The sequence below is a fragment of the Heterocephalus glaber genome, unplaced genomic scaffold (assembly GCF_053883595.1).
Source record: "Heterocephalus glaber isolate CG9 unplaced genomic scaffold, H.glaber_assembly_v1.0 deba00000347, whole genome shotgun sequence".
Lineage (NCBI taxonomy): Eukaryota > Metazoa > Chordata > Mammalia > Rodentia > Bathyergidae > Heterocephalus > Heterocephalus glaber.
In genome coordinates, this window is record NW_028258143.1 from 12,131,047 (window position 1) to 12,154,579 (window position 23,533).

Sequence of the window (23,533 nt, forward strand, 5' to 3'; positions counted from 1 at the left end):
ACACAACTTCATAAAACAAGTAATATTGGACATAAAAGATCAAATAAACACAATTATAGTGGGGGATTTCAATAACAAACAGAATAACTAGACAAAAAAATCAAGAAAGAAATATTGAAGTTCAATAAAATCTTCAAATGGACTTAATATATATCTACAAAGTGTTCCACCCAACAACAGACTACACATTCTTCTCAGCAGCACTAGGAACTTTCTCAAAAATAGACCACATACTAGCCAACAAAGCAAGCTTAGGTAAATATAAAAAAATTGAAATCATACTATGTACATTATGAGATCACAGCAAATAGATGCAGAAAAAGCCTTTCGCAAAAAATCCAACATACTTTCATGATTAAAAACCCTGAATAAAATAGATATAGAAAACTTTATCTCAATCTGATAAGTCATTCAGACAAACCTACTGTCAACACCATATTAAATAGGGAAAAATGGAAAGCTTTCCCTCTAAAAATCATGAATAAGACAAGGATGTCCACTATCAGCACTCCTGTTCAATACAGTACTCAAAAAATTAGCAAGAGCAATTAGGCAAGAAAAAGAAACAAAAGGGACATGTATAAGAAAGGAATAAGTCAAGCTGGGGATTTAGCTCAGTGGTTTCACCGCCCGTTGGACAAGCACAAGGACCCGAGTTCGATCCCTGGTATCAAACAAATAAACAAACAAAAAAGAATGGAATAAGTCAAACTGTAATTATTTATAGATGACATAATCCTCAACACAGAAGACCCCAAAAAATTCTACCAGAAGACTCTTAGAATTAACAATCAAATTTAGTAATGTAGCAGGATACAAATCAACATACAAAAATCAATAGAGTTCCTGTTCCCTAATGAACTCACTGAAAAAGAAATTAGTAAAAAGTATCATTCACAATAGCACCAAGAAAAATTAAATACTTAGGAAATAACCTAAGGAAATGAAAGATCTCTACAATAAAAACTACAGTAGATACTCTGAAAAATGAAATCCAAGAGGACATGAGGAAATGGAAAGATATCACCTATTCCTGGGTAGGCAGAACCAAAATAGTCAAAATGGACATACTTCCAAACTTAATGCAATCCCAATCAAAATACCAACAACGTCCTTCATAGAACAACAATTGTAAAATTTACATGAACCAGAAGAGAACCAGAATAGCAAAAGCAATCCTGGGTAAGAGTAAAGTAAGAAACATCACAATCCTGGACTTGAAGTTATATTACAAAGCTACAGTGATAAAAACATCATGGCACTTGCATAAAACAGACATGAAGATAAATGGAACAGAATATAATGAGGAAACAACACCAAGAACATTCAACTATTTTATCTTTGATAAAGGCACTGAAACAAATCCTGGAGGACAGATAGCCTCTTTTAATAAACGGTGTTAGGAAAACTGGCTGGCTATCAACATGCAGAAGATTGACTCTAGACCATATCTCTCACCATGCACTTAACTAAAAACAAAATAGATTAATGAACTAAAACACAAATCCCCAGCACCACACACACACACACACACACACACACACACACACACACACAATCAAATCAAAACAAAACAAAAAACCAGAAACACCCTGCTGGAAGATAAAAGAAGTAAAACTCTTACAGTCATACGCATAGGCAAGGACTTTCTGAACAATACCCCAATTCCACAGGAAATAGTATCAAGAATCAACAAATGGGATTATATCAAATTAAAAAGCTCCTGCCCAGCAAAAGAAACAACCAATAGATTGAAAAGAAAACCTATAGGAAAAAACTTTTTTGCCACCTATTTCTCAGACAAAGGGTTAATATCTAGAATATATAAAGAATTCAAAAAATGTATACTCCTCCAATAAAAGACCCAATCAAAAAATAGGCAAGTGAAATAAACAGATACTTCACAGTAGAAGTACAAATGGCCAACAAATACATGCTCAATATATCTGGCCATTAGAGAAATGCAAATTAAAACAATACTGAGGATCCATCTTACCCCAGAAAGAATGGCCATCATCAAGAAATCAAGGGATGGCAGAGGAAAATGGTGCTCATTAGCTTTTTACGAGCACCTACTCAGCTATCTCAAGACCAACTTGAGGCTGAGGAAAAAGCTAGATCACAGAGATCACAGCAAACCTTACTGGTGTCCTCCTGAAAAGAACCTCCGCTATATGGGTACAGAGAAGGCTGGATACCTTGGTTGTTAGAGGATTTTGGAGATGGAGGTGCTTTTCCAGAGATCTATGTGGCCCAGAATCCCCTGCATATGGGACAAAAGAAAAAAAATGTTGAATGCTTTGGCCATTCAGGTGGATCCTAAAGGAAAAATTAAATATGATGCAATTGCTCAACAAGGATAGTCAAAAGACAAGATCATTTATAGTAAATACACTGACCTGGTTCCAAAAGAGGTTATGAAGAGCTCCTAAGGCAGAGAAGCTGAGCTGGTCCCAGCACCTGGGAGGAAGCTCCCCCACTGCCATCCCAAGCTCCTAGGTCAGAGAAGCTGAGCTGGTCCTAGCACCCAGAAGGAAGCTCCCCCGCCGCCATCCCAAGCTCCTAGGGCAGAGAAGCTGAGCCGGTCCCAGAACCTGGAAGGAAGCTCCCCCACTGCCATCCCAAGCTCCTAGGGCAGAGAAGGTGAGCCATGCGGGTGCCAGAAGCACTCCCCCCACCCCCGTGGAAATGAGAAGACACGTAAACAAGTCACAAAAACAGACTTCTGGATCACCTACAGCAATCCCAAAGGGAAACGAGATGGAACAATCTGATACTCAACCACCTGGACTCTCTGAACTGGCAACAAAAGAGGATCTGGGAAAAATGAGATCAGAAATTATTACTCAGATAACAGCAAAGATTTTGCTCATGGTGCAAGACATGATTAATAAATCTAGAGAGGACACAGATAAAAAAATAGAGGAGCTGAGGAACACGATGGAATCCCAACATAGGAAACAAATGGAATGCATAAAACAGATGCAAACAGATTTCCAGGAGATTAAAATCTCCATTGAAAGTCTGCACAGCAGAATGAACCAATGTGAGGATAGAAATTCAGATATAGAAGAAAAGATTGCAATCAGTCACCAGGAAAAGAAAAATTGCTTCAAAATTGTAAAGGAACACGAGAAATCAATCCAGCAGCTGCTAGTTGATGCAAAGAAGAATAGCAGAAGACTGATTGGAGTCAATGAAGAAAGAGGAGAGAGTGCAGATGACATACAAAAACTGCTCACAGAAGTGATGGAAGAAAACTTCCCAAGGAGGGGAAAAGAACTTGCAATACAGATAAGTGAGGCATATAGGACTCCAGCTAGCTTTAATCAAAAAAAATCTACACAGAGGCATATAATAGTTAGGATTCCAGAAATCCAACAGAAGAATAAAATTCTACAAGCAGTGAGAGAAAAGAAACAAATCACATACAAAGGAAAGCCCATCAGAATCACAGCAGACTTCTCAATGCAAACCCTCAAGGCAAGAAGAGCTTGGAGTGATGTACTTCAAGCCCTAAAGGAAAACAGCCTCGAACCCAGATTGATGTACCCTGCAAAAACATCTTTCAAAATTGATGGAGAAATAAGATACTTTCATGATAAAGAGCACCTCAGGAACTTCATGAATATCAAACCGGCACTCCAAAAAATTTAGACAATACCCTAGGAAAGGACTATGAGGATCACAACCCCAGGAAGCCCAGCAGAATGAATTCATTGGGCGTGACAAATTAAACACAAAGGGGGAGAATCCAACAAAAAGAAAAAGTCATGACAAGGCTTTTAAAACTTTTAACTTCATCTCCCTAATGAGTCTATAATTCAATCTTGTTATTGTACTGATCAGTATTTTTCTGATTCTAGTGTTGCACACCTTTTCTTGTGCTGTACTGGCTATTAATCATCATCTTGTGACTACTTTTTAATTAGGTTGTCTATTAATGAGCTCTAAGAATTCTTTATATATTCTGGTTATAGGTTATATGCATTGTAAATATGGTCTATTTAAGGACTACTTTTCATTTTAATGATGTCATTTAAAGTTCTAAATTTTGATGGAATCTCATTATCAATTTTTTTCTTTTATACATCATGTCTTTTGTATCCTAGGTACTTCTTGCCTACCCTGAATTCACACATTTTCCCTTATAATTTCTTCTTAAAGTTTTATACTTTTAGGCTTTCATATTTAGGTTCACAGATCCCTTCAAGTTATTTTCACATATGGAAATAAAGTGTTGAGGTTAATTTTTTATATACAGATACTAGGTGTTCTAATGTTGTTTGGTGAAAACACTATCTCTTCCTCTGCTCTTGAATTGAGTTTATATTTTATAAAAAGCTAATGTTAAATGATCTTTCAAAACTCAGTAGACCATGTATCTGTGGTTCTATTTCTAGATTCTGTTTTATTCAAATGATATGTATGTCTTTCCTTACACCAACACTGCCTTGATTACTGTAGCTTTAGAAGAAGTCTTAAAATTAGGTACTAAACGTCTTCCAACAGTTTTTTTTGGTTTTTGGTTTTTTTTTTTAACTTTTCTAGGTCCTTTGTACTCCTACATAACTTTTAAATTTCAATATCCAATTCTTCATTTATAGCAAGTATACACAGACCTAAATTTTTATATATACCTTGTGTTTTCTAATCCTGCTAAATTCAAATACAAGTTCTAGGGGCTCCTAGAGATTTCTTAGTATTTTCTCTGTAGATGATCATTTCATCTACATATAAAGATTTTGCTTCTACCTTGCCAATCCTATCCTAATTGTGTCATTTTATTGCCAGACTATTTTGGTGGGGCCTAGGTTTCAACGTTTAATGGACAGATAAAGAGTAAGCATATCTGCCCTTGTTCCCCACCTTAAGGACAAAGCATTGTATCTTCTCCATTCATACAAGGTGTTCTCACTGGAAGTATGGAGTACATGTCTTTAATCTGTTGAGAAGGTTCTGTTCTACTTCTAATCTCCTGATAGCTTTTACCATGAACAGCTGTAGAATTTAGTCCAATACTTTTTCTCCAACTACTGACAGGATCATATGGCTTTTTCCTTTCCTCTGTTAAAATGGTGACTTTTAGGGTTGGATCTTCCTTCCAATGCTGAACCAACACTGCCATCCCTATAACAAAACCACTTTCTACATACTGCTAGATCTGACTTCCAATAGTTTGTTTTGTTAAACAAATTTGTATCTATGTTCATACTTTTTTCTTCTATTATCTTTATCCAGTTTTAGGATTAGCACAATGTTGAGTTCCTAAAATGAGGGGAGAAGTGTTCCTTTTTTCTGCTTTAAATGTTTGATATAATTTATCAGTTAAAATGTATATGAGCCTGCTGTTGTCATATAGGTAGATTTTCAAGCTAGGAATATACTTTCTTTAATAGGTGCTATTCAAATTTTATATTTCCTCCAGAGTTAGATTCATTAATTTGTCTTCCAAGGTACTTCTGAGAAGTTGTCAAATTTATTTCAAAACAGATTTTTGAAATATGCTTTCTATATCCTTTTAAATTCTGTAAAATCTGTGGTAATGTCTCCAAGATCTTGATATTGTAATTTACAAAATGTATAATTGATATTGTGTAACAGGAAGTAAAGGTCTAAAGGAGCAGGGGAAGTGGGAGGGGTAGGGGAAAGGAAAGAAGGGAGAAGAAAAAATTTGAGAAAAGGAAAAAAATGGAAACAAAGTCTTTGCAAATAGGGAAGGGGGTGCTGAAGGGAGGGCAAGGGAAGGGGGAAAAAAAAGAACCAAGATACTCATGTAATGGTACAAGATCCCAATGATGAATGTAACTGTATTTTATACCTAAAATGTACCAATAAACTTAATGGGAAAAAAAAAAGAGGTTATGAATACAGATGATCCAGATCTGTAGAGACCCTTTGAAGAAGCTATTAAAGAGCTAACAGAAAAGACAAGGGCAGCCTTAGAGAAAACTCTATCACAAAAGGTTGCTAAAGCCATGCCAGTTCCAGAAGCTAATAAACTGGCTCTTGTTCAGTACATCCAATACACACCATCCTAACCAGGAGTGGCTTTCCACTCTGGAGCTAAACAGAAGGTTATTAGAATAGCAGAAATGCAGAAAGATTCAATGGGGCCTCCAAGGTTCAAGATTAATTAGAAAATTCTGCAGGGACCACCTTCTCGTCCTGCACCTATCATGTCTTCTCCTAATCAGAAGATGATTGTAAAGGAACAAGAATGGAAGATTCCTCCTTGTATTTCCAACTGGAAAAAGGCAAAGGATTATACAATTCCATTAGACAAGCATCTAGCTGCTGGTGGAAGAGGACTTCAGATGGTACACATAAATGAAAATTTTCCCAAGCTGGATGAAGCTCTCTATATTGCTGCTTGGAAGACTCATGAAACTGCGGAAATGTGTGCCTAGGTGAAGAGGAAGGTGGCTCGAAAAGAAAAGGAGAAATATGAAGAGAAACTTAGAGAAATGGCCCCAAAAGCCAGGGAGAGGACAGCTGGGATCAAAACCCATATGAAAAGAGAGGATGGGGAGGCACATGAGAGAGATGAAATCTCGCATGATAGGCGAAAAGAGAGACAGCATGACGGGAGTCTTCCAGAGCAGCTCCTGATAAGAGGTCAAAATTGCAGAGAAATGAAAATTGAGACATCAATGAAGTCATTGCTCTTGATGCTCTTCCATCCTGACTTCAAATGAAGTTCAATATGACCAAAGGCTCTTCAACCAATCTAAGGGTATGGACAGTGCATTTGCAGGTGGAGAGGATAAAATTTATAATGTTTATGATCAAGCCTGGAGAGGTGGTAAAGATATGGCCCAGAATATTTATAGGCCCAGTACAATTCTGGACAAGGACATGTATGATGATGACCTAGAAGCCAGAGTAAAGAACAACAGATATGTTCTTGATTAGGAATTTTCTACTTCTGACCATAAGAGAGGCTGAGAAGGACCAGTTCAATATGAAAAAGATCCTTTTAGTTTGGACAAATTTTTGGAAGAAGACAAACAACATGGCAGGTCTAAAAGACCCTCAGACAGCAGCCGCCCGAAGGAACATGAGCAGGAAGGCAAGAAGAAGAAACAGAAAATCCAGCTCTCTTCACAGTGAATGAACTATTACCCATAACCCTAATGATGCATAAGGCAAGTCATGGGGGATCTCTTTGTAAATGATCAGGAAAAAAAGAAATGTAGGTGCTAGATCCCAGCACTACTTTTTATTACAGGAGATGAGGACACTGAAAATTCTACCTTGAATTATTTAGTTTTTATAAAAGAGTGGGTTGTGTTTGTGCTTCTCCCACCTTTTCGGTACCTAGAGAACATACTACCACACACACAGAATTGAGGCCACTTCTTTTTTTGTTACACAAGTTGTCTGGCGTAATATTTCATGTAAGAACAACTGCTTATAAATAAAGTTACTCCAATCACAATGAGTAGGAGGACATTCACATATTGGAACTATGCAATCAAATGAAATTTGCCCCTGTTCTGTTTTTCTTTGGAGTGGGGAAAAGTAAGGTCTTACTTACTGCAACTATTTGTTTCAAATAAAAATATTTAGACAAAAAAAAAAAAATCAAGTAAAGCTGTGAATGGTGACCCACACCTGTAGTCCCAGCACTCAGGAGGCTGAGGCAGAAGGATTGTCGTGAGTTTGAGGCCCGCCTGAATTACATAGCAAGACCCTATTAAAAGAATGAAAGAAAGTAAGAAAGTAAGAAAGAAAGAAAGAAAGAAAGAAAGAAAGAAAGAAAGAAAGAAGGGGAAGGGAAGGGAAGGGAGAAAGGAAAACAGGAAAGAAATCAAGTAATAATAACAAATGCTGGGGAGGCTGCAGGGGAAAAAGGAACCCTTCCATATTGTTGCTGGGATATAAAGTAGTACAACCACTATGGAAATTAGTGATTTTTGAGATTCCTCAAAAAATTACAACTAGAAATTCCATTTAAGCCAGCTATTCCCCTTCTAGGTATCTTCTCAAAAGAGTTAAAGCCATCATATTACAGTGATATATGCATACCCATGTATATAGCAGCACAATTCATAAGAGCTGAATCTTGGAAGTGGCCTATATATTCATCATCAGTTGAATGGATAAAGAAAACGTGACATTTATACACAATGGAGTACTACTACTCTGCCATAAAAAAGAAAATCGAATCGTGTAGGAAAACAGATGCACCTTGAGATCATAATGTTAAGTGAAATAAATCAGATATACAAGCTAAAGTATCAGTTTTCCTTATATGATAAATCCAAATTATAAATAAAGAGCAAAATAAAAGACAATGGGAAATAAGGAGATACATCTTTCTCCAATGGGAAGCGGATCAGGAGATAGAGGGAGGAAGGAGAAAAGGAGGGAAAGGGGATGAAAAAAGGAATTAAGATGTTATGTACATGTACCAACTCCACATGAGAAATATAAACACTGTGTGCTGCAAACATGTATAAATAAAAATAAAGTTAAAAAAATTATAATGAAAAATCTATGAGGAAAACCCCCAGAAATATGAGATTACAAAATTCCCTTACGATACCAGTTCATAGCCAGGTGTTGGTGGTACATGCTTGCAACTCCAGCACTCTGAGATGCTAAGACAAGAGGATGACAATTTAGCAATTAGTGATTTAGCAAGACCCTTTCTCAAAATAAAAAGCAAAGAAAGGTTGGAGATGTAACTCAGTGTGAAGGCCTCCAGATGTTAATCCCCAATACTAAAAAAATAAAAATAATAAAAATAAAAGATCCTAGTAAAATACACCTCTCCTGTCCCTCCTCCCCACTGTTAAGCATAGTGCTGCATGAACCAACAAACTCTCCAGGAATCTCTTAATCCAGCCAAGCCAACAAGACATGACAAATTCATTCTCACATGTGTTTTAAGATTCAGGTGAATAAGCAACTCCTCTAAGAAATATTTTCCTTACTTGATCTGTGTGAACTGGGGGACAACACCTCCATCAATTCCTGTGATGCTCTCTCTAAGCATTTATCCTGCAGTGTTGCCACTGTCTGTCCCCCTGCTAATCTCATGGTTACTGAGATAGGAACCATATTTTATGTTTGGTATCCCTATGTCTGACTCACAGTAAATGTTTAAAAATAATGTCTATTAAATAAAATACTCATACTTTAAATATTCTTAATCTTCAAATCATTTCAAATGCTTGATTGTTGGCTTTCTAATCTTTATGAAAGATCCAATGAGAAAAAACCCTGTAACTTCCAGCAATGTAACATACTGACATGACACAGACCTTCCTTCCCTGAAAACACACACACAAAAACCCCAATAAAATATAGCACTGCTTTTAAAATGCATAGCTGAACTTGAAACAATAAAAAGGAGATTACTAGCTGACAGAAACAAGGAAGGAACTGAATGGCAGATGTATGAAAGGTGAACAGATCTAAAGAATTCCAGAGGATTATCACCTCTGGATATAGGTCATTGTGCTAGGGACTAGGAGATGGGATTTTATAGGGTGAGCCCTTTAGCTACTGGATGCTTATTGGTAGGACTCACAGAGATGTGATGGACTAGGGAGACTAAGAATCATGGAACAAAAGTCTGTTTGTATTTGAGAAACCATGTACTTTTGCCTAACAGTCAAAATGTGAATTATGTAACTCTTAAGATTTACGAAGTTTAACCAGCTCAGGCAAGGTGGTATCTGGCATGTTCTAGGCTATATAATGACCACTAATGTCCCAGCCTAATAATAAATATAAATAAGGCTAGTCCTGAAACACTATGCTTCCAGAAGTATAATATCAGTCAGACATTATCATCAGCAACCATGTCCTTGCTCATGAGACAGTGGAATTAAAAAGTTTCATATCTTTTACATATGTCACCATTCTTCTGTATTATAACCTAAAGACATCAGTTTCTTTGTGCATCATTTAGAGTTTTGTAAGTGGTGCTTTTACATGGACTTTCCATCAATTCCAATCAATATAAAGGTTATAACGTTTTGAATGGCTCCTCAGACATCTGGGTGTACAGGACACAAGGAACCCTGGAACTGATACTTCTACTTAAAGCCTAGACCCTAGAATGGGCTGTCATCTCAATAAAATGAGAATTTCAGGATCAGATTCTACTAAACAAATAAAGACAGCATCAATTTTATATAATCTTTTCAGAAGATAGCAGAGAGCATTTCCCAACTCACATTATGAGGTCAGCATTATTCTGATACTAAAAGCAAAGTATAAGAAAAGATCATAATAGACCAGTAATATTCCTCATGAACACAAACATGAATGTCTCCCCAAAAATATTAACATATCAAATCCAACAATACATGTATGTACAAACACAAATAACACCAAAAGACAAGGTTTACCTTGAGAATGCAAATCTGGTTAAATACAAATAAATCAGGGGCCAGGGATTTAGCTCAGTGGTTTCGCCACCTGCTGCGCAAGTACAATGACCCAAGTTCAATCCCCAGTACCAAAAAATAAAAATAAAAATTTTAAAAATAAATAAATAAATACAGTCACCGTTATTAAAAATCTAAAGATAGAACATATCACTCAATCAATTTCAACAGAAAAGGCATTTGACAAAAATTCAACATCCATTTATTTTAGGGAGAAAAAACCCCCACCAAAACCAAAAATCTCTCATCAAAGAATTAGAAAGAAACTATCTAAACCTGTTAACAAAAATCTATGAATAACTTGACTGCAAATATCATTATTAACAAGACTAACTGCTTTCCTCTGAGAACAGGAAAAAGACAAGACAAAACAAAGACACAGAAATGGAATGAAACTATCTGTATCCACAGACTACATTGTTTACACAGAAAATCCCATAGAAAACTACAACCTTACTCTTCTACAACTGAGTTTAACAATACTCCATGCGACAGGAACCTGAAAAAAAGCAGGAGTAGCTATCCTCTTGGCAGATCAAGTAGATTTCAAACCAACACTGATTAAGAGAGACAAAGAAGGACACTACATCCTTGTAAAGGGAACAATCCAAGACAAAGAGATGACAATCATAAACATATATGCACCAAACACTAGTGCACCCAACTATATAAAACAAATACTAATGGACATGAAAAGTCATATATGCACTAATACAATTGTAGTGGGGGACCTCAACACCCCACTGTCACAAATAGATAGATCAACTAGACTAAAAATAAGTAATGAAATACTAGAACTCAATCGAACTCTTGAACAAATGAACTTAACAGATGTTTACAGAGTCTTCCACCCCACAAAATCAGAATACACATTCTTCTCAGCTGCACTGGGTCATTCTCCAAAATAGACCACATACTCACACACAGAACATGTTTCAGTAAGTGCCAAGGAATTGAAGTTATCCCCTGTATATTATCAGACCATAGTGTGATGAAATTGGAGAGCCATAGCAAAAGAAACTCAAAAAATTTCATAAACACTTGGAAATTGAACAACACACTTCTGAATAACCAATGGGTCACACAGGAAATGAAAGAAGAAATCAGAGAGTTCCTTCAATTAAATGACAAGGACAATACAACATGTTGGAATCTACGGGACACAATGAAAGCATTCTTACGAGGGAAATTCACGGCAGTGAATATGCATATTAGGAAAACAGAACAAGCCCAATTAAACAACCTGATGCTGAACCTCAAGCTTCTAGAAAAAGAAGAGCAGGACAACCCCAAAGCTCATACAAGGGAGGAAATTATAAAGATCAGAGGAGAAATCAATGCAATGGTGACTAAGAGAATGATACAAAAAAATCAAGCCAAGAGTTGGTTCTTTAAAAGAATCAACAAAATTGACAAACCTTTAGCCAAGCTTGTCAGAAAAAGGAAAGAAAAGGCACAAATCCATGCAATTAGGAATGAAAAGGGTGAAATTACAACAGACCCAGCAGAAATCCAGAGGATCATCAATACCTACTTCCAGAATGTATACGCCAATAAGATGGACAACACAGAAGAAATGGACAGATTCCTAGATACATATGAATTACCAAAGTTGAATGAAGAACACCTAAAAATTCTGAACAACCCAATATCAACCAATGAAATAAAAAATGTAATTAAAAACTTATCAGCTAAGAAAAGCCCAGGCCCTGATGGCTTCACTGCTGAATTCTACAAGACATTTAGAGAGGAACTGCTGCCACTACTGTTTAAACTCTTCAATACTCCCAAATTCATTCCTGGAAGCAAGCATCACCTTGATCCCCAGAGCAGAGAAAGACCCAACCGAAAAGGAGAACTACAGGCCAATCTCACTAATGAACATAGATGCAAAAATCCTTAATAAGATAATGGCAAACACAATGCAGAAGATCAAGAAGATCATACACCCTGATCAAGTGGGATGCATCCCAGGGATGCAGGGATGGTTCAATATACACAAATCAATCAATGTAATACACTATATCAATAGAGCCAAGGACAAAAACCATATGATTATCTCCATAGATGCAGAAAAAGCATTTGACAAAATCCAACATGCATTTATGATAAAAACCCTACAAAAAATTGGAACAGATGGTCTCTACCTCCAACTGATAGAAGCCATCTATGAAAAACCAACAGCCAATATCATACTAAATGGTCAAAAACTGAAATCCTTCACACTAAAATCAGGAACAAGACAAGCATGTCCACTATCACCACTCTTGTTCAATATAGTTCTGGAAACATTAGCCATGGCAATTAGACAAGAGAAAGAAATAAAAAGAATAAAGATAGGTAATGAAGAAGTCAAATTGTCATTATTTGCAGATGACATGATACTCTATATAGAAGACCTCAAGAACTCCACCAAAAGTCTTCTAGACTTAATAACCAAATTCAGTCAAGTAGCTGGTTACAAGGTCAACACACAAAAATCAATAGCTTTCCTCTACACAAACAACAGACTCTATGAGAGAGAAATAGGGCAAACAATTCCTTTCACAATAGCATCCAAAAAACTGAAATACCTAGGAATCCACCTAATGAAAGAAATCAAAGACCTGTTCTCTGAAAACTATGGCACTCTGAAAAGAGAGATTGAAGATGATATCAGACAATGGACAGACATCCCCTGCTCCTGGGTAGGAAGGATTAATATAGTGAAAATGGCCATACTTCCAAAACTGCTATATAGATTTACTGCAATTCCAATTGAGATCCCAGCAGCATACTTCATAGACCTTGAGAAAACAGTCCAAAAATTCATTTGGAATAAGAAGAGACCCAGAATAGCAAAAGCAATTCTAGGTAACAGAGACATGGCAGGGGGTATCACAATCCCCAACCTGCAACTCTACTACAAAGCTACTGTGATAAAAACAGCATGGTACTGGCAAAGAAACAGACTTGAGGACCAGTGGAACAGATTGGAAGATGCAGAAACAACACCAGACACACTCAGCCGTCTCATCTTCGATAAAGGAGCCAAACACCCTCACTGGAGGAAAGATAGCCTCCTTAATAAATGGTGCTGGAAAAATTGGGCTTCAACTTGCCATTGATTAAAACTAGACCTATATCTCTCACCATGCACTAAACTAAAATCAAAATGGATTAAAGATCTAAATATTAAAATAGAAACTCTGAACCAGTTGGAACAGAGGTTAGGTAGAACTCTTGAAGACATCGGTGTAGGAAAAGATTTTATGAACAAAACCTCAGTTGCCCATGAACTTGCACAAACAATCAACAAGTGGGATCTCTTCTTATTAAAAGGCTTCTGCACAGCAAGAGAAACCACCAGCAGTGTGAAGAGACAACCCACAATGTGGGAAAAAATCTTCACCTGCTCTTCCTCAGACAAAGGTCTACTATCTCGAATCTATAAAGAACTTAAAAAGATCAGAGCTCCCAAATTTAAAGACCCAATCCAAAAATGGGCATCTGAAATGAACAGACATTTCTCAGACAAAGAAGTAGAAATAGCAAATAAATACATGAAAAAATGTTCAACATCATGGGTCATTCGAGAGATGCAAATGAAAACAATGCTGAGATTCCACTTCACTCCAGAAAGAATGGCTGCTATCATGAAATCAACCAATAACAAATGCTGGTGGGGCTGTGGGGAAAGAGGAACCCTGCTCCACTGCTGGTGGGAGTGTAGACTGGTGCAACCACTGTGGAAATCAGTATGGAGATACCTCCAAGAACTAGGACTGGAAGTCCCATTTGACCCCACTATTCCACTGCTGGAGATCTTCCCCAAAGAATTAAAAGAATCATACCACAGTGATATATGTGCACCCATGTTCATAGCAGCACAGTTTGTAATAGCTAAAACCTGGAAACAGCCCAAATGCCCATCAACTGGAGACTGGATAAAGAAAATGTGGTTTTTTTATAAAATGGAGTACTACTCAGCCATAAAAAATGAGAAATTAGAGACATTTATAGCTAAGTGGATGCACATTGAGGCCATATTCTTAAGTGAAATAAATAGGACACACATGTGTAAATACCGAATAGTTTCTCTGGTGTGAGAAACTGAAAGTGTAAATAAGGACTAAATGTATAATTGGTCATGTGAAATAGGAAGAAAAGGGGCAAAGGGGAAGGAAGTGGGAGGGCTAGGGGAAAGGATAGAAGGGAATGGGATTAATATGAGAAAATGGAAAACAGGACCAAAATCTTTGTAAATAGGGAGGACTGGAGGGGTTGAAGGGAGGGCTGGGCAAGGGTGAAAAATAAGAACCAAGAGAGACTATGTAAAGGTGCAAATTTCCAATGATGAATGTCATTATGTTGTATACCTAAAATGTACCAATTATTAGAATGAATAATCAATAATGTAAAATAGGAAGAAAAGGTCCAAAGGGGTAGGGGTAGTGGGAGGGGCAGGGGAAAGGAAAGAAGGGAAAGGAAAAAATGATGAGAAATGGAAAAAATGGAAATAAAGTCTTTGTAAATAGGGAAGGGTGGAGGGCGTGAAGGGAGGGCTAGGAATGGGGAAAAAATAAGAACCAAGATGCATTATGTAAAGGTACAATTCCCAATGAGAAATGTAATTGTGTTGAATACCTACAATGTACCAATAAAATAATTTAATAAAAAAAAAAATCAATTAAAAATGCACAAAAGGACCGGGGATTTAGCTCAGTGGTTCCGGCACCTGTCTCGCAGGTGCAAGGACCTGAGTACGATCCCTGGTAACCCCCCCCCAAAAAAAAAAAATGCACAAAAGACGTGAACAGACACTTCAACAGAGTGCATATAGTGAACAGATAAACATGAACAAGCGGGGCCAGGGATTTAGCTCAGTGGTTTCGCCAAGTGCAAGGACCCGAGTTCAATCCCTGATACCAAAAAAAAAAAAAAAAATGAACAATGCTCAAAGTTTAAAATTAGGATAAGATACAACTACACACTTCTAGAAGGGCTAAAACAGAAATAAGTGGTGGTGGGAAAATGGAGCAAATGGAACTGTCATACATTGTTGGTGAGAATGCAAAATGGTACAGCTTCTCTGAAAATCAGCTTGGCTTCTTTACAAAGTTAAATATACACTTAAGCATGTGACTTAGCGATCCAATAAGTATTTACTAAAGTGAAATGAAAATGTACACAAAAATCTGTATACAAATATTTACTGTAATTCTATTCATAATGACAAAACCTAGAAACAACCCTAATATCTTTCAATGAACGAATGGATGATTAAATTGTGGTACATCGTTACAATAAAATACTTAGCAATAAAAGGATGAAACTACTGACACACAGAATTATTTCAAAGAATTTTTTTTTTTTTTTTTTTTCCGGTACGGGGATCCAACTCGGGACCTCGTGCTTGCATGGCAGATGGTGCAACCACTGAGCTAAATCCCCGGTCCTCAAAGAATCTTATTAAAGATACTATGTTGAGTAAAAGCCAGTCTCCAATGATTGTATATAAGTCCACTCATAAGACATTCTTGAAAGAATAAAAGCACAGTGACCAAAAACAGATTAGTGATTCCAGAATTACAAGGATGTAGAAAAGTATGACTATGAGACAAGGCTTTTTGTAAAAGGGGGTTACAGAACTGTTCTATATCTAGATTGTCATAGTAGTTAAAAGGAAAATCTAGGGGCTGGGGATTTAGCTCAGTGGTGCTACCACCTGCCTCGCAAGCCCAAGGTCCTAAATTCAATCTTTGGTACCAAAAAAAAAAAAAAAAGGAAATCTATATAATAATTTCAGAGATCTAGTCACTCCCTCGCCCCCTAAAAATCAATTTTATTGACTGTTAACATTTTTTAAAAGAACAAAGTTTACATATATTTATTGACTCAATGAATGTTTTTAGCCATGGTCTATGTGCAAGCATAGTTTGGGGAAATATATATATTAAAAGGCTGAACAGCTATTATGTGACAGCATTCAGATTTTGATAAACCTATTATGTCATGATCTTAATTATCACAACTACCTAAAAGATGTACAGTATTTATTATCTTGACTTTAACAATGTAGAAACAAACTTAAAGAAATTAAATAACTTTCCAAAGTTGAAGAAACAGTAAATACCTTATAGGAATTAAACCTGTTAGTCTAATTCAGTGTCTGGCCCAACCATAAGTATCTCATTAATGTTGAATAAATGTGTGCATGCACAGCCCAGGCTGTATAATACCATGCTGTCATCTAATATATTTATTCATGCTAAATGCATATAATCACATTTTAGAAGACAAGAACAGAATCCAGGAGGATTACATGAAATATACGATGTAATGTTTGCATTAAATTCCTTCTTTAAAAAAATGGAAAGTATATTAAATTCCTTCTTCCTAAAGTTGTTTCAGTTATGTTCACTATTTTAAAAAGACAAACAAATATCTATGGAATATTATCCAGTTTATGTACACTTGTAGATAGTTTTTTGTTTTGCGGTACTGGAGACTGAATCCAGGTGTACTGAGCTACATCTACAGCACTTTTGATTTTTTTATTTTGAGACAGAGTCACACTAAGTTGATCAGGATGGCCTCAAACTTTGATCATCCTGCCTCAGTCTCCCAAGTAGCTAAGATTATAGGCATATACTACCATACCCAGCCAGTTTTCTCTTTTTTTTAAACGTCCATTCTCTAGAGTGATCACAACGAAGAATGAAGAAATGTAGATATTATAAATTTCCCCTTAGAATTTTTTCTTTAATAAAAAAGTGGAAAGATCAATCTACACCAACAATGATTTAAAACCAGTATATAAACTTCCTTTAGCTAAGTCTCTTTTCTTGACCACCTCCTCATACTAAAGACATTTTTGTGAGGTATGTTTTACTCCCACCCCTCCAACATAAATAAAGTTCACATATTCTTTTTAATAACTGAAAAAGATGGAAGTGATCTTTTAAATGTGTTATGCCTCTTAATTAATGTATCACATTTATAGTTTAGATACAGGTTGATTTTATCACATAACTTTGATCAACATTTTATCAATTCAATTTCTAACAAAATAAAATTTCAAAGTATTACATGCTAGCCATGAGAATTATAGTTAAGCATTACCCTAGACTATGAAACATACCATGCAGATGAGTTAAGAGCAAGTCTACACCTGCTTTCCTTAGAAAAGCATGCCTACATGCTTTTGGCTGGCACCTGGAAATTTAAATTTTGAGAGGGTTCTCACTATTTCCAGAACTGATAAAGTGTTACTTGCTGTGTCTAAAATATTTATGCAAGTGTGATATATGCTAAACACCTGCTTTCTTGCTGCACTAAAGTTTTGCTATATACTAACCAGAGGGTGCCTATCTGACCAGCCCATCATTTATAATCTTGAAGGCTGAACATCTAACCTGCTTTCCTGATAAGCAATGTTTCACTGTATTGTCACAATGTTTCCAAGGGAACTGAATATAATGTGCATAACTCCATTAGAAAAGGACTCTTAAGAGCTTGCACTTCCACTGGACTTGGCCTCATGTGTTTTTTCCCTTTGCTGATTTTGCTTTGTCCTATGTTGTTATAATAAATCAGCTGTAAGTACAACTAACTAGATGCTGTCCTGTGAGTCCTCCTCATAAGTCATTGGAAGCAGGGGCAGTCTCGGGTCACCCAGACACACATAATAAAAGATACCCAAATAAAATGTATACATACCATCTTACCAGGCAATGTGCTCTCGGAGGAAAGTCATTATTCATACACAGCAAATCTTTCATAGATTGTGGAATAGCATCTATAAAAACATTTGAAAATGAAAGAGTATGTTCATTTTAAGATAGAATTTTATAATATGCTTTGAGAAAACATGCATCTTACTAGCCTAGCTTTGTGTTGCTTAAAGATTTACATCTAGGGCTAGGTCTAAGACTTTGAGGGTGGGAGGGTGATACTCTTTTCCTTTCTTCAAACAAAGAAAATCTATAAAAAAATCTATTTCTGCTCATAAATCATGACTCAATTCCTCACCCATACTAGAAACCATCATTTGTTCTTCTCAGCCTCTCCTTGTCTCTACTTTTCTTCAAAACTCTACTGAGTTTCATTATTACCACCCAAAAAAGCCTTTTCTGTGACCCTGGCCATCTTAAAACTTTTTGTAAACCTGTACCCAGCTTTCCACCTCTAATCCATGTATCTTTAAACATTTCAACTGTAATTCATAATAAAGTCTAGTATTTTTATACTCACACATAAATTTAAAGCATAAAGATATCTGTGCATAAAAAATATTTGCTTTTGTTGGGTTACTATAATTGCTTAGCAGATTCATAATTTGTTAATTTGCTAAAATAAATAGGACAATACTAATGATTTAACACTCCACTTAACCAAAAATAAGCAACTCCAGACCAATAAAAGACCAGTGTTCAAATCTTCTTACCTCTGATAAAAGTGTTAATTGTGTATTTCTAAATAACTAAGCTGATAGATTGTAACTTCTACATTAGCTATAGCTTCAATCACAGCTAAATAAAGAAAACTGCTCAATATGCACATACAAGTAACAATGCCTTAACTACCTTAAATACAGTTATCTTCTTTTATTCTCATATACCACAGTCCTTTGCATCAGTTCATCTCAAAAACACTAATTCAAATATCTCATTTTAATAGCTTTTCGCTGATGTATTTTCTCAAATTAATAGCATTTAAAATTTCTCTATCTTGAAAAGTTTCCTTCATTAATCAGTATTAGAATGTTTCATTTTGAGCCAGGCATGGTGGTCCATGCCTGTTACACCAGCACTTGAGAGGATGAGGCAGGAAGATTGCTGCAACTCTGAGGCCTGCCTGTGCTACACAGTAAGTTCAATTCAAGCCAAGTCTCAAAGAAGCAAAAATATAAATTTTTTAAAATCAGAAAGAAAGAAAGAAGAGAAAAGAGAAAAGAAAAGGAAAGGAAAGGAAAGGAAAGGAAAGGAAAGGAAAGGAAAGGAAAGGAAAGGAAAGGAAAGAAAAGAAAAAAAAGAATATTGGCTCTAGAGGTCCCTGGGCTATTATCAGACTTCCTGCCAACCATACCCAGTTTCCTTTTTCTTCTTACTCTCAAAGTCCACATATTCATATTCTAATTATTTTATTTTTGCTATATAGTTTTCTAACATGTGTACGGTCAGTATTATCTGTCCTAGTTTATAAATCTGAAAACAGGTGTTACCTAATTGCTTTATTTGTAGGTATGTGTATAATAGAAAAGGTAATACCCTTCCTGCAGCGTGAGTCCTGGGGGTGGGGGAGGGATGCAAGGGCCTGGTGCTGGTGAGTGTGGGGCCACCCCAAAGTGGTGTAGACAACCAGAGGTCCAGGCTCCTCACTGAGGAAATCACACCAACTTCCCTTGGCTCACTGGGGAGCGTCTCTCCAGCTTCCTCCTGGGCGTTGCCAGGGACTTGAGCACCAACAGGGTCCATGATTGCATGCGAGCAGTGGGCCAGGCCAAGACCAGATAAAATTGCTGCTTGCACTTGCTCTTTATAAATTCTTGTCAACTCCTTGGGATTTGTAAAGAAAATCCCTGATGTCATAGCTAGTGAAAATAATGGGCTTTCAGTAGTCCATCCAAGAAAGACAGACTTTCCTTGAAGTTTTTTCAGGAAAAAAGGAAACTAAAGGGAGCCTTAGATTTTATAGACTCAAGAAAATGAAGAAAAAGTTTCTGAATACAGAGGATCAAAAATTAACTAAGTTGTTCCTTCAGTGCAGTTCTCAACTATAAACTGCGAGAAGAGGGAAAACTTGCTACCATTTGTGGGGCTGAATAATCTAGGCAGTATCTATTATCTTAATAGCGTACTTCAGGCCAGGGATTTAGCTCAGTGGTGTCAATGCCCACCTCGCAAGCACAAGGCCCTGAGTTTGATCCCTGGTACAAAAAAACCAAAAAAAATAGTGTACTTCAGGTATTATATTTTTGTCCTGGTTTTTAATTTAGAGTGAAGCATTTATTTAATATTATTTTAAAGAAGAAAGGTGTTGAAGGCTGAAGACAATCAAAGAGACAAGGGAGAGCCGGGGATTTAGCTCAGTGGTTTCAGCGCCTGCTGTGCAAGCGCAAGGACCAGAGTTTGATCCCCGGTACCAAAAAAAAAGAGAGAGAGAGAGACAAGGGAATTTACAAAGAAGACTGTTTGGCAAGTTATAAACCTATTTATATGCAGTTTACAGTCCTTAATCATTTCAGCTTAACTGCTTCAGGCTAGTGTCCTCTTATATCCAGAGAAATACACTGATAAGCTTGCTATTCAGCCAAGATGACTGCTTTACATACTCAGAGAACTCAACTCTATGCATGAAGGATATCTATAGCATGACCACAAGAAGTATTATAATGTATTTTTGGGAAACATTTAAGAAACACACCAACTCCTAAAAGAAGTAAAAAATGTGGCAGAAGTATCTACAAGGTTAAAAAAAAAAAAGCTCATCAGAAAGAGGAAATGAGCAGAATTAATAGCACACAGATGGATAAAATGAGGAATTCTGAGGACTATAAAGAAAAACCCTCAAAACGGAATAGGAAAAGAAAACATGACACTGAATTGGTAACATGAAAGTTAGTTTCCAAGGAACACCCATCACTGGATGAGAACCTGAGACAAACTAGTTCAAAATGAAAAGCTACTGATAATACACTGGAGGCTTCTCCTAAAGTAATCCCAAGCATGTTTCTGAAAATGAGAGCATAAGACCCTCACAAGAGAAATCAAGAGTTAAAATACATTGGGTAAAGTCTGCAACAAGGCAACCCAGCATTCTTTCTAAATTCTGTAGTCTGGGAAAACTAAAAACAAACCAAGGATCCAAAAGACAATCTAAAGAAAATGAGTATGATTTTGAAGAGGACTTTGGGAAGTACAAAAGCTATAATATAACTAATGGTTGTGGATTTGAATCCCTAAAAAAATTATACCTATGGATGTTAATGAAGTTAAACTCATAAATAAAGGTGCAGAGCAAATTGGTTTTGACCTAGCAGAAAAATTATTTCAAGGTCAGATGGTATTAAGGACTCATGGCTTGGAATGTCAAAGTTTAAGAGAAAGAAGAGAAAGTTTTCAGGACATCAATATGCCAGTACAAGAAGCTGAGATTTCCAAAGTAGAGGAGAGTTCTGAAATTTCTCCAGAGCCAAAAACAGAATTGAAGATCTTGAGATGGGCAATTTCACAATTTGATTCAGTGGAGAGTATTGTAGAAGATAAATATTTCTGTGAAAATTTCCATCATTACACTGAAGCCAGACAAAGTGTTCTGTTTGACAAAATGCCTGAAATTATAACTATTCATTTGAAGTGCTTTGTGGCTAATGGCTTGAAGTTTGTTATAGTGATGGACTTCCCAAGATTAACACTCCTTTATTGATACCTCTTAAGTTGTCACTAGAAGAATGGAGCCCAAGGCCAACTAATGACAGCTATGGATTATTTCCAATTTTAATGAATAGTGGTATTACAATTAGCAGTGGGTATTACACTGCTTCTATTAGTCACAGACCTCAATAGCTTAGAACTAGATAAGGAAAATTTTGCGGTTGACCAAATGTGCGAAGTAGGTAAACCAGAGCCAATGAATGAGAAGGAAGTGAGAAGTGCGGTTGAAAATTGCAATGATGAAGTGTCGATGACAGTTGGTGGACATACACAGCCAAGTAACTTTTTTTTTGAGACAAGAGTCTCACTATGTAGTTCACGCTGGTGGTCTTGAAATCAATAGGTAGCCTAGGCTGACCTCAAACTCACAGTGATCCTCTTGCCTTAGCCTTGCCAGTGCTAGGATTACGGGGATGTGCCACCACACCCAACTCAAAAACAAAAAATGTAGATGCTATTGGATTTCTTGGAGGACAAAAGAGCAAATCAGATTATCAGATGTAAAACAAAGCATTTAATCCTGATAAGGCTGGCAGTACATTTCCTGAAAGTAGAAGTTCTGAGACTAACTATACTAACAGGACCTACAAAGTAGATAGGAACAAGGAATCTAGTGCCAAACAGGTATTTACAAGAGTGGATCTGAGAACCAAATTTCCTGTGCAGTGCAAACCTTAAAGGAGTATGAAGGGAAGTGGTCACTTTTTGATGATTCTGAGGTGAAAGTTACCAAAGAGAAGGACTTTTTGAATTCTCTTTCCCTTTCTACATCCCCTAAATCTATTCCTTACCTGTTATTTTGTAAGAAATTAAAGAATGGGTATATTTTCTTTGGGTATACAGTACATTAAACAGACCTGGCCAACAATGGCAAAGTTGAATACAGAAAAGAGTCTTTTAGCTTATCTTTTAAAGTTATTGGTTATTATTGGTCTCTCTAGGCTTTTATATAATAGTGAGATTTGAAATACTGAAAACCATGTTCATTTTCCATCATAGAGCCAAGTGATGCCTTAGCTCCTGGGAACAAACTTGCATAGGTTCTTAACTGAGTTATCCAAAACGGAAGAATTTAAACCTTTTGGATTTATACCAATCTTTTGTGTTTGCATTTTTTTGTTTTGTTTGGTACTGGGGATCGAACTTGGGACCTTGCGCTTGTGAGGCAGGTGGCAGAACCACTGAGCTAAATCCCCGACCTTTTGCTTTTGTGTTTGCATTTTAAAATAAAGTGCTTGTATTTGTATTCTCCATATTTTGGAGAAATTAGAGGGAGGGGGAGGGAGAGAGAGGGAGGAAGTTAAAAAAGGTAATATAATGCTGTTCCTGCATAAGAAAAGGTAGGCCTACACCTGCAAATAATAATAATCATTAACTATAAACACTCTTAACACACAATCTGCATTATTTTCTGAATAAGGAAGGACACAGTAGTACTGCCTTATCCACAGCTTTGCTTTCCATAGATTCAGTTACCAAATGCAGTCCAGAAAAATTAAACAAAAAATTCCAGAAATACTTCATAAGCATTAGATAATTTTATTTTCATATACTGCTATATTCCTTTATTAGTAATTGTCAACCTCTTACTCTGCCCAGCTAATAAATTACAATTTATCGTAGATTTATTTTTAGAAAAAATAGTACATGTAGGATTTGATACTATCTGTGGTTTCAGGCATAAATTCATAATTCAAAATTATAACCACT

General features: G+C 36.4%; 1 protein-coding gene and 2 pseudogenes across 8 annotated transcripts in view; 2 read left to right on the forward strand and 1 right to left on the reverse strand.

The window, feature by feature from the left end:
- The window catches only part of Rab3gap1 (RAB3 GTPase activating protein catalytic subunit 1), a 163,332-nt gene that overhangs the window by 106,810 nt on the left and 32,989 nt on the right, over positions 1-23,533 (reverse strand). For all 8 annotated transcript variants that reach the window (XM_087195707.1, XM_087195712.1, XM_004836111.4 and 5 more), the window contains one exon: positions 18,108-18,186. In XM_087195707.1, coding sequence (XP_087051833.1) covers positions 18,108-18,186 — 79 coding nt within the window. The remainder of the gene's footprint in view (positions 1-18,107; positions 18,187-23,533) is intronic.
- LOC106010132 (SNW domain-containing protein 1-like) lies at positions 1,930-7,184 on the forward strand (annotated as a pseudogene).
- LOC106010131 (ubiquitin carboxyl-terminal hydrolase 1 pseudogene) lies at positions 20,789-22,239 on the forward strand (annotated as a pseudogene).